The 13,225-nt window shown below is 31.4% G+C and overlaps 1 protein-coding gene across 1 annotated transcript in view; it reads left to right on the top strand.

Moving 5' to 3' along the window:
* The first annotated feature begins 4,419 nt into the window (after positions 1-4,419).
* LOC111628971 (synaptosomal-associated protein 25-like) overlaps positions 4,420-13,225 on the top strand; it is a 29,588-nt gene continuing 20,782 nt past the window's right edge. The window contains exons 1-3 of the mRNA XM_023372831.1: positions 4,420-4,467; positions 4,610-4,658; positions 11,547-11,664. Of these exons, the coding sequence (XP_023228599.1) occupies positions 4,447-4,467; positions 4,610-4,658; positions 11,547-11,664 (188 nt within the window). The 5' untranslated portion in view covers positions 4,420-4,446. The remainder of the gene's footprint in view (positions 4,468-4,609; positions 4,659-11,546; positions 11,665-13,225) is intronic.

Below are 13,225 nucleotides of genomic sequence, written 5' to 3'. Positions count from 1 at the left end.
GGGTCTCTGTTTATATGCAGCTTTCTTCATTCCAGGAATTCTCGAAAAAATGAAGCCATTTCCGGGAATACTGGGAAATCCAGGAATTAATGATTTTGTAAAAATTATGAGATTACAGTAATTTGCTGGAGGCAAATAAAACATTACATATAATTAAAATTAAGAATAAATATAAATATCATGCTCTTTTATTTTAAAAATAATAAAAATAAACCGGTTTTTAATCTAGTTTTTTTATGTATTTAGCTAATACAAAAAAATAAAAAATAATAAAAATAAAACAAGTTAAAACATTAGAAACAATGATATCGTTCCTCTATCTAAAAACGTTAAAAATTCAGTCAATATTTTAAAAATAGAAGTATCGATTATTTATATTTTTTTAAAGAAACTATCAAGAAGATAAATAAAAATGTTAAAAAACTGCTCCTTCTGATTCGACAGAAGTTGGAGGAATAGTTTTCAGTTTACCAAGTAAATTCATGATGTTTAAAGCTGCATTCTCTTTTGCCTCAAATTACTACAGTTCTTCGATTGTTTGTTTGGCATGGAAAAGTTGAACAGTGTATCTTTTTTTCATTGATGGCATTGCTGCTTCTACTATTGTCTGCTAATGTCACGGATTGTGCAATTTCCTGACTTATGTCATGTTCTGAATGTGAAGAGTAGACTGTTCCGTATTCATTGAAAAGTCTTGCAACATCATTACATATTCAGATAATGATTCCTATTTGGCAAAATAGTCTAGCCAGGAATAACTGCACAAATTTGTATTTTCTTCAGCGTTTAAATACTTAATGTGCAGTACCTTCTAGGATATATTTTTCCTCCTTGGAAAAATACATTAATAATGATTGTTTTCGCTTCATCAATAGAAGTGCTCTCTTCGCTGTCCTCAACTGCTTTGCGCCTATAAATTCGACTGTTTATTGATCAGGTCAATTTATATGTTGAATGCATCATTTATAAATGTCCAATTAACACATTTGTATTAATACGAGGTTAGATAGATTAACCTCGGCACAATAATTTAAAGATTTATTGTTTACAATTGCACTCTCTTCATTGGATTTTTTAATATAATAAAAATATATTAAAATGAAATACTATTTAAAAAACGAATCAGCAAGGTACCGTACATTATGAAGATAGATGAATCTTAGAATCGAGTCTGTGAGCAATGCGGGCAGCTAAATTTCCGAAGTTCATACAGTATCATACAGAGAGAATAAAAATTGTGATATTTTTGAATTAAAAAGTATAATCTGAAAATTATTGTTTTATGTATTGTGATGATTTAGTCAGTAACATTTGTATGTCTCTCTATTTTTGGTGCAGAAAGAAATAAAATTTCGGGATTTCCAGGGATACATCTAATTTTCGGAATTTTCAAATACAAAAAAAAATTCAGTCTCAAGGGAAAAAACCCTAGTATTAAGTATCTATTCCACTAGAGAATAGCAGAAGAAATCTGATTAGAAGCAAAATTTGATTTGTCATATTAATAGTTAATTATGTTTTAATTCTTGAAGAAAGAAAAAAAAAGAAAATTAAAAAACATTCTCATGGAAATTTAATCGAAACAAAACATAGTGGAATACTAACTAATTCGAAATTGCGTAAACTTTATTAATCGATAAAAATAACTATTTTAATAAGAATTTAACAGTAAATTGGAAAAGTCAGTAAAGTACATAATAGATTTTAATAATTTAACATAAAACTTAAAAAAAATGAAAAATAACGTTACGTGACTTAAAATATAATGTCATTGGTTTATTGGCCTACTTCAGAACTGTCCGTGTGCATACAATTAATATCATTTACATTAATATTTTAAAATTTGTTGTTGTTTAAAGTAAGTTTTAAACTTTTCATTTAGATAGTAGAGATCGATGAATAAATTTTTGATAAATTCTTAAATGATACAGCATTAAAGAAATTATTTACGAAAACGTGGAACAAGTATCTCTCTAAAGTTCGTTTTTGTCATCATTAAAATTACTGGCAGTTGAGTATTAGTTTTTGTAATTATTTTTCTCCTGAATTTTAATTCCACAAAATCTTACAATATTGCATATGCTGTTTGCATATAATGTAAATATTGATTTATCGAAAGCATTGTACGTCCCCAATATTACTTATGACTGAAAATTTCAAATTATAAATTTAGAAATGTTTAATATGAAATGGAATCTTTGGTTTGCTTTTAGTATAATTTTGCTTTTTTCAAAATATAGTGAATATCTTAAGTATATGATGTGAATATTGATTCTTAATAGAAAAAAAATAATGTTAATTTTGAAAATTTATAATTATAATGTAGTCACGATCATCTGATATAAATGAGATGGGCAATATATAAAATAATATGGAACTGAATAAATAATCATTTCCATTTACAAGTCAAATTTATTTGAATTAAAATATGCAATATAAAATGGAGCCCACCAGTGGCCGAGCGGTCTTCGTACCCTAAACACTGGGCGTTCGGTCGTGGGTTCGCGCCGCGATCGGACAGGCTGGCTGCTTGGAGTTTTCTGGGTTTTCTCCTTGCCGATAACGACTAAATAGGAGGCCAGTTCCCCATAAAAGTCCTCCCGGGAGGCATTCTTTCCCCTCGCGTACCATCGCGCCCCAGAGAAGGCAACGGGAAACCACTCTGGGTATCATCCTTCCCCAGTACACACCTTGGCGTATTATTAATCTGCGCCGGGTGTCGCCGACGTCAGTAATCTGATATGACACGAAGAAGAAGAATATAAAATGCATATAAACTTAATTTTAAAATATAATGGTTGAAATTAATACATTTTAAATAAAACACAAAAGTGATATAATGAAACTATTAATTTTATTTATTTGCTGTACGAACATTGGTGTACTGTACTGTGATCTAATCGTTCTAAACAATATTTTTTCAAATCATTTTTGCATAATATATTGATGTATGTTATTTAGACTTATTTAAAATCTTTAATCGTCTGATATCTTGTATGAGCTGTAATGCTGATATTTCAATTTAAAATTGCATGACGTTTGAGATATTTGCTTGCTTGCATTTGATCATTGTTGACTTATTCATCATTTTAAGAGGAAATAGGATTTTATGTTTGTTATAACAAACATAAAATCCTATTTTCTATGTTCATATTTGAAATGTGACAGTTATATTAAATGGATTGACTACAGTTCTAATCTAACCGTTATATATGATGAATTATAGTTTTAGCTTGCATTATCATAAAGATCATAGGTTTTATACAAATTTAAATCCAGAGCTCCTATATTGATAAAACAGCTCTTTATTGCACAATTGGAAAATTTAAACAGACATTACAAAACAATTATATTCGCTATCAACTTATTGATGAAAATAGTACTTATTTTAATTTTCGAACATTTAAATTATTAAAACATTTTATCTATTGTTCCATGTATACAATGTTATTTCCAGAAACACAAAATGAGCTTATAGTATATTAATTTTCTTAATGTTAAACTTTCAAATGAATAAAAAATAATTTCGAATTTTCTTCTCTGAACACTAATGCCCATTTTATCAATACTAGTCTGTTTTGATTATAATCTATTAATAGGACTCGTTATTGTATACTGATTTAATTTGGAGATAAAAGTGAATCCGCAAGTGGCAAGTGCGCAAGTGAATCCGCAAGTGAAATTATTGGCAAGAAATTATTGGAGATTGAATCCGCAAGTGAAATTAGTATAATAAGTCCTATTATAGTCACAATAGACTAATATTGATAAAACAATATTTAAAGGACTAGAAACATTAATTAACTAAACTCAATTGTTTTATACTTCATTAGATTATGTTCCTTAACCCAAATAACGTTTCTTTTGGGCCCTTCAGCGAGGTTCGTGCACAGGATTTTTAAAAGGATGGAGTTTTAAAAAACACATTATTTTACATAATTTAACATAATTTAGTGTATTAATTTTTATAATTTAGATATATAGAATAATACGATACAGTAAGACTAAGGGGGAACTGAATGGGAACAAAGTAAATAAAAGTTAGATACAATAAACTGTTTTAACATATTTTAATTTTTCCCAAGTGGGAGGAGTTAAACTTTCAAACCTCATCGTGTGCATGATCTCCTATCATTAAAAGTAGACATTATTGAAAAAAATTTTGTAATATTGAGACACTAGTATTCGAATGCAGTGTTATGAACATTTTTCAATAATTTTACGATGGGCTGAAAAGATCAAAAATATTTGATTCAAGGAAGATATGGTAACCATTTGCAAGAAAGCAGATAACGAAACGATAGTTTTTATGCATTTTGTAAAAAATTTATTTTGTTTTAGTAAAGTGAATTATTAAAATTAATACAGAATAAATTTTGTAAATAAATAAAACTTCTAAACACTGTATATTTTATTTCATTTCAGTCTTTGGAGAGCACTAGGCGTATGCTTATGCTATGTGAGGAAGTAAGTGAAATATTTGTTTATATACAGTATATTTCAAATTTTAAAATTTTTCGTCTAATATTGAATATTAATAAATTTTCATTATATTAAATAACTTTTCTTATTTATACCAACTGATTTTATTATTATTATTTCAATACAGAGCAAAGAAGCAGGAATTCGAACCTTGGTCGCACTGGATGACCAAGGAGGTGAGAGAAAAATTTTTCACATCTCATTCAACTGTTATGTAAATGAAGTTGAACAAATTACACATTGACAAATTCTTTTACTCCAACAGTTTTAGTATGCAATAAATATGCATAAATGACTTAACTCAATTTAAATATATGTGATAGTCTTCTGCAAAAATAATTCATTATTATAAACATTTTTCTTTCAAAAATTTTATAACATTGCTTTCTTTTAATTTTATTTAAATATAGTGTAGTCACCTTTTCAAAATTGCCGACCCGGACATTTTAAAATTAAAATGTTATACTTAGAAATAAAAAAATTAGGTTTTTTTTATTGAGTAAAAAATAAATATTTTTTTTATTAGAAGGTAAACACGTACAGTACTGTACATGATATATTATTAAAGTAATACAATAATCACATGTATTAATATCCGAAAATAATTAATAACAGTCCGATGTCGATATTACTTTAAAAAATAATACATAAAAGTAAGAATAATAAATAATAACATACCAACATTAATAATAAGTTACAAAAGATACATTATATCTGATACAATATATAATATAAATATGGAAATTTGAAAACTAACATCAGTAATAGTTACATATAATAATAAACTATATGAAAATAATTGAGAAAAATTACATAAAAATAAATATCATTATTTTTTATTTACCGCTTTAAAAGCGTATTTTTGGTTTGAATTCAAGGCATGCGCAATGTCATTTTATAGCCAAGAACAGTGCTGCCGTTTCTAGGGTAATTTCAACCTCTCAAGGTTTTGTTTAGAGTAATTCGCAAAATTTAACAGTGAGGTTTTTGGAGCCGTTGTTTATAATGTTTAAAAATGTTAATGTTGATTTATAAGTTGTAGACAATGAATGGCGTAAACAAGCCCTACTTAACTTGGGGTCAAAAAGTCATACTGTCAGATCCTATTTGCCAGAAATATTTAATTTAAAAAATGCTGCTGGAAAGTTTGTTTCAAAATCTTTAAAAATTGTTGAGTTTATTGATATTACCAGCTTCCAATGCATCTATTTCATATTATTGCGAATATTCAGTCAGCTACGTTTGTGTAAGTCATTCCTTGAAAACTGAAACGATTTGTAACTGAATGCATGCACAGTCCGATATTAAAAAAATTATTTGTTTTATTTGAACCTTCAACAAAACAAATGTTAAAACGCAAATATACGAGGGCCGTTCGAAAAGTTCGCGGCCTTGCCTATATGCGGCGCTGCGATCAATTTAATTTTTGGCGGGAATAATTCAGTCATCCTTGCTAAAGATACGATACCAATTTCCGCTTGATTTGTCGTAAAGTTTTGCCACGACAGCTTAGCAGATAGTCAATGTGCACATGCTTTGTCAAAAATGGAGAAGACGGAGACTCGTGCGGTCATAAAATACCTGACGAAAAAAGGGTTGACCGCATCTCAAATCAAAGCTGACATGGATGAAGTTTTGGGAGAGTCTGCTCCTTCGTAAACCACTGTGAAAAAATGGACAGCCCTTTTTAAATCTGGCAGAGAGAGTGTGAAACATGACCCTCGCAGCGGACGGCCGTCAACTGCTGTCACTGAAAAAAATATCGACAAAGTTTACGATTTGGTGTTAGCAGATCGCCGTTTGAAAACGCGTGAGATAGCTGAGACAACAGGCATCTCTGTCGACCGAGTGCACCACATCCTAACCGAAAATTTGGGTATGACGAAGGTCTCAGCAAGTTGGGTGCCGCATCTGCTGACCGCTGAGCAAAGACGTGTTCGCACTTTGATGTCAAAGAAGTGTTTGGACTTCTACAAGAAAAACCCACGGGATTTCTTGCGTCGGTTTGTGACTACTGACGAAACGTGGATCCATTACTACACTCCTGAAACAAAAGAACAGTCGAAGCAATGGAAACACCACAGTTCGCCACCACCAAAGAAGGCAAAGACAGTTCCATCAGCGGGTAAAGTGATGGCCTCGGTTTTTTGGGATGCTAAAGGCATCATCTTTATTGACTACCTAGAAAGAGGAAAGACCATTAATGCTGTCTATTACTGTGAACTTTTGGAAAAACTGAAGAAAGAAATCGAAGAAAAGAGGCCACACTTGAAGAAGAAAAAAGTTCTGTTCCACCACGATAATGCACCTGCACATTCCGCCAGAATCACTGAACAAAAGATAAACGAACTTCGCTTCCAATTAGTTCCACATCCACCGTACTCACCTGATTTGGCCCCCAGTGACTTCCACCTTTTTCCAAACCTAAAAAAATTCTTGGCTGGAAAGAGATTCCACTCAAATGACGAAGTCATCTCTGAAGTGAACGAGTATTTTGCACACCTTGACAAATAGACCTATTGTGATGGCATAAAAAAGCTAGAACATCGCTGGAATAAGTGCATTGCTAACAGAGGAGATTACATTGAAAAATAAAAAAAGTTTTAACATTATTTTGTTTGTTTTTCTATGTGAGACCGCGAACTTTCCGAACAGCCCTCGTATATGTAAATAAATGAATTTTTAAAACTGATCATTTAGGTATCAAAGAATGTTTGAAATCAAATTAATGGCTTATTTAATTTTCTATCTTCAGCTAAGATATACAACACATGTTGAAAGTGAATTAATTAAATTTAAGTTAAATAATTGCATTCATTAGACTTGTGGAAATATTTTATAATTATTTAAAGACCAGGTGAGATTTTTCTCGTTTGTCGAATTGGGATTACCAAACTAAAACATCACCATATCAGATGTAAATGAATACCTCTGATAACTAAAATATCTTAGGATTTTTAGGCTTTAACATTTTTAAAAACAGTGAATTAAGAATTGTTCTGATTATTATTTTACGATAATAGTACAGGGATCTGCGTCAAAGAATCGTTTTTCTTCTTATTATTTTTTATCCTAGCATGAGTTCGATAAAGGTCGTTTTCTCAATCTAGGGTAAAACGAAGGCGCCGTCAGGGTAGCTCCACTAGAAACAGGCAGCAGCACTGGCCAAGAACTGAACAATGCGCATGCCAGTTTTAAACCACTTACTAGGGGTACGTTCGTAAAGTCAAAGGAGTTAAACGCGTTAGTAACGAATCGTTCGAAAAGTAGTAGTCTTGCTCAGTGCGCATGCTCTGCTATGATGACGTTTCGAACGAAACTCTAACGAAGCTCACGAAGGAAAAAGTTACTTTACTGTATCATCCAACATCTGATGCTGAGAAAACGTTTTCGATCTAATATGATAGGCCATCTTCAGATGCAAGTATTCTCGAACGTATTTAACTTAATATTTAAACGTCAAAACGTTTGAATACTTTACGTTTAAATCAAAATAATGGATAAAATAACAAATAAATAATAAAATAAAACAAATATACTAAACGAACTAATACAATAACGATGTAAATAATGTAATAAAATAAAAAATAACGTAAAATAAAAATAAAATAAATGCACAAAAATGCCACTAAGTATAAATGCAGGTGCGGGCTAAGAATTTTTGCGTTTTAGTTTTTCTTTTATGTAGAACTTCCACGCGGAAGCTAGTCCATCCGCATCCCTGACGTTAATACAGCCATCTTTTAATTTGCTTTTATATATTTCGATTTTTTCTTCGTGCATTGCAAATGATGGCGAACGCATAGTCCTGAGGATAGCCGCTTCATTCCATTTAACCACAGAGTCCTCTGCTTGTGCCATACAGGATAATACTGTGTTACAGTGCCCTTTGTTAATATCGTATTTGTGTCCCTTAAGTCTGGTAGCAAAATTCCTTCTTGTGGTCCCAATATAGTCATTAATTTCTAATTCCTAATTTTCAAACGGAATTTTTTATACGCCTGCTTTTTCTTCTTTTTTAATGTCTTTATCATTTCTTAACCTTTCAGCAGTGGGATAGTCAGGTATGGTGCTACCCCAAAGTAATGGAGAATAAACGTGGGAAATTTTTAAAGTATTGCTCCACGCGTTTTTTCTCATTACCGTTTCAGAAAAAGATTTTGTAAACAGTTACGTCTAGTAAAGAAAAGTCTTTTTTTATTGTTACATAATTAATTTTTTATGTGAATATTTTTTCGTGGTAGTTTTTGGCGATACACCCAAAATAATTTAACGGATATATCCGTTACTCACTGTTGAGTTAAAATACTGTATATATTAGGCACTCTTTTGAAAATCATTTTTGAGTGTTTTCTGTCCGATACTTGTTTCATGATGTTCTTGATGTTTCGATTATATGTGAACTTGGAGATTTTAAAGTGATTTGCTTGGGTTCTTATTACATTGCCTCCTTCACATCTTTTAATTAGCCCTTCTATTGTACTCTTTTTATATCCCAAGTTTGAAGCTATTTCTTTAATTCTATTAAGTTCTTTGATCCTGTCCAGCAATGCAAATACGCTCTTCTGATGAGTGCTCGAAAGACAGACAGTTTGTATCCGTAGGGGGTCGTTCGAGTTAGCCGGAATGTATAATGGGCTATGTGTTGGTTTTACATATATACCTGTTGTTATACTATCTCCTGTCAATTGGATGTCTATATCCAAAAAATGTATCTGTTCATGACTTTTTTGCTCTAGTTTAAGTTTTAATCCATCTCTGTTGTTATTGTTGATTACATGTACAAACTCTTGTATTCTCTTGTCGTTTTTCCAAATAATGCAGACATCGTCTACATATCTTTTGTAAAATACAATATCCATCTTGAACCCATTGATAATGCTCTTCTCCAAGTTGCGTAGGACTAGTTCACACAATAATCCTGACATCGGGCTTCCCATAGGTACCCCTTTCTTTTGTCTGTAAGGTTGTTTATCGAAACTGAAAAAGGACTCATAACAAATCAATTTGGTTTATTCTATTATATCTTTCGTAAATGCAGCAATTTCCGGTTTTTTGTGGAGCATAAATTCCATTAATGCTTCATAGCAGGATTCTATTTTTAAAGATGGATATAGGTTTTCATAATCCATAATCGTCTCAACTTCTTCATCCAATAAACTTAATTCCTGTAGTTCTTTTACTACATTCGTTGGGTTTTGTGCAACGAGAGCATTGCTATCTAGCTCCTCTGAAATGAATTTATGTAAACGTTTTTCAAGATTGTATGTGGGTCCTCTGGACTTCTCAACCATAGGTCTAAACTCTTTACCTTCTTTATGTATTTTTGCAAATGCAAACAATCTTGGCAACCCTGACTTCGGGTTATGAGATCCTTTAAGGAAAGTTAAAACCGTGCTTAATGGTGCTTTTTCAAGTTTTTTAACCCTTCTGTTCATAACGATTTTTTCATTGACCTGCACACATTCCGTTCTCTTAATATAATCTTCTAAAGATTTGTAATTTTGCCTTTTCATGATTACTAGGTGTTTACTTTTGTCAGCTCGTGTTAGGACCAAATCATTGTCATTTAACAATTGTTTTGCGTGCTTTAGCTGTTTCATTTCAATGCTTTTTGTTCTACGTGTATGGTCTGTAAGAACAGTCCTCCATCTGAAGAAATCCCTTTCTAAATCATTGAATTCTGAGATTTCTCTTTTCAGTTCCGTCATTGAAATTTGCCTTAAGTTTTCTCCTTCCGGATCGAAGTTAGGCCCTTTTTGGAGAATTTCCTTGATTTCGGTTGGAATGTCTACTCGATCCCATAAAACAAATGGTGAAGAGTTTATGTTCTTCTCCTTTTTCTTTTCTTTTGATACTTGTTTTGTCACGATCCATGTCATTCTTCTGATATATCTTTTCTTTAAACCCCTGTACTCTGTGCGTCAATTTGACCACCCTTTCATTAATTTCATTGTCTTCCTGGATCATTTATGTATATTTCATTTTCTAATGTAATGATTTCTTGTAACATTCTATACTTTTTTGTCAATCTGATGGACGTGGACAATCCTCAAGGATGCGAATGGACTAGCTTCCTCATGGAAGTTCTACATAAAAGAAAAACTAAAACGCAAAAATTCTTAGCTCGCACCTGCCCTTATACTTAGTGGCATTTTTTTGGGTATTTATTTTATTTTTATTTTACGTTATTTTTTATTTTATTACATTATTTACATCGTTATTGTATTAGTTCGTTTAGTATATTTGTTTTATTTTATTATTTATTTGTTATTTTATCCATTATTTTGATTTAAACGTAAAAGTATTCGAACGTTCTGACGTTTAAATATTAATAAACGTTTTTTCAGCATCAGGTGTTGGATGATTTATTATTTAAGGAGCTGAGTAAGATATTTGGTTAGTTAGAGTTAGTTTACTTCGTTAATAAAATGGCGCCCGACGATATCGATGCTTCTAAATTACTCGAGTGTTTAAATTGTGAATTAAAAGATGAAATGATTGAAATAACTGTCCACTCGAAGCAATCTAAGAAAAATATTTCGGATAGAGCTGCACTAGCGACATTCATGTCTTCGATTTTAGAAACATCCATTTAGTTATAAACGAATCGTTCGAAAAGTTTAACAAAATAAGAATAACGATGACGTCATTCTCGTTTAACTCGTTCGACTTTACGAACGTACCAGTATGGGTTTGTTCCAACACAAGTCCCTATTTGCCAGAGATATTTGTTAGAATTGTAAAAGTACATTTTAGCCTAGGGATAAGATGGGGATAAGTTTGGCTGGGGCTGTGAAGTTTGTCTTTAACTGTTAAAATAAAATACTGGCAAATATTTTTATAAATTTATTTTGTTTTATCATAATTTCACAATTTATACGAAAACCGGACAAGTTAATAATTAATCCGGACCATGAATTTAAAAATCGGTTTGTCCGGGTGAAAACTGGCTTGGTGGTGACACTATTTAAACAATTAAAGTTGAGATTTTATATAATATCATTTAAATAATATTTTTGAGTGTAATCTATAAAAAGTAATTGAAATTATGTTGATTATAGAACAACTGGAAAGAATTGAAGAAGACATGGACAAGATTAATGCTGACATGAAAGAAGCTGAAGAAGCTTTACATGGAATGGAAAAATGCTGTGGAATTTGTGCTTGTCCATGTCAAAAGTAAACAATGAAAATTTTTCATTTTATTATTTGTTTTTTATACAATATTATGAAAATATAAGTTAAAATGTCTTAATGCTGTACTATATACTGTACTATATACATTATTACATTATCGGCTTATGTGAAGTGCTTTGATAGACCATTTTTGACATGTGGACAGAGAAAAAGACTGAAAGACAACCGAAGGAAGAAAGGGAGACTTTCCTTTTTTTATGAAGGTTCCAACGAATTATCCTATGAATCTTAACCTGTGTCTTATCTCGTATAATTTGTCACAAGTAAAAACAAAGTGAATAGGAATTTTATTTTTTTTTGTCTGTTTCTCATCCTGTACTTGGAAAGTATATCCTGTAAAGTACCACATCCTCTATGAATATATCTGATAACACAAATAAAGTTGATTCGTCTAAAGAGAAAGTGGAAGCATTCTCCCTGTAGTAATGAAATATCTCAGCATGGTATCTTTCTGTACGGGTAAACATGAAATGATTCTCCTAAAACATTTCTTACATTGTTTAAACATGTAGCAAAATTAGTTCAGTAAAGCAAATCTAACTATATAAAGCTGAAAAACCAGATTCTTTCTGTCACTGATGCCAAAAATGGCCACTAGGGGCGCCCCTAGCTATTATTTAAATTAACAATAAATTCAGTTTTTTTTTTGATGATATGAATGATATACATAAATAAATTCAGTATACAGTCGACCCCCCTATAAGATATAGATACGTTCCAATTTATTAGGAATCCGATTTCTTACAAGTCGTTCCAATCACAGCCCGACACGTGTCAAGTTTACGGACTACGGCTGATTGAAAGGTTTTCTTCCATAAAATTAATCGATTCTACACTAATCCGACTCAACATTTCCAAAATACCTATATTTTTTCGTAGTTTTATAGGAATCGTAATTATAGGGACCGTAATTATAGGGGGGTCGACTATACAGTGGAACCTCGGTATACGACCTTAATCCGTTTCCGATGTTTGGACTTACTGTATTGGACGTATACCAAACCAACCTTTCCCATAAGAAGTACTGTAAAAATGATTAATCCGTTCTCATGTAAAAAAAAATGGCTGGCTTTAAACACCTCGCTTTCCTGGCTAGTTCCTGCTTGATTTTTCGTGATATAAGCGTGTATCTTTTTAGCTTTCTCGCAAATAATTGCTTCCGATACGCTGTCTCCAGCACTGTTTTTCAGTTATCCAAAGCAAAAGCAATTTCTCGACGTGATCTAATGTCTTCGATCTGTGTTTAGAAATTGATTTAATCCCTTTCGCAACGTTAGCAGATTTAATAATGTCTTTATTTTTTGCGATTGTCCATATCGTCGTTCTCGGAATACGGTAAACAACAGTTAAAATCTCGAACACGCGTGCCACCTTCGTATTTCTCAACAATCTCTTTCATCAGTTCCATTGTAATTCTAGTCATTTTTTTAGTTTTCTGTCGCTTTACATTTGCCTTTTTGCGATTCGTGATTAATAAAAATAATAAAATTTTACTTACGAATTAAAATCAGAAGAAATTTAACAAAGTTATAAACCGTTGCAC

This window comes from Centruroides sculpturatus, unplaced genomic scaffold (genome assembly GCF_000671375.1).
Source record: "Centruroides sculpturatus isolate CEXI.00-Female unplaced genomic scaffold, Cexi_2.0 scaffold556, whole genome shotgun sequence".
Lineage (NCBI taxonomy): Eukaryota > Metazoa > Arthropoda > Arachnida > Scorpiones > Buthidae > Centruroides > Centruroides sculpturatus.
Note: the sequence above shows the minus strand (reverse complement) of the source record. Positions and strands in the feature narration are given on the sequence as shown.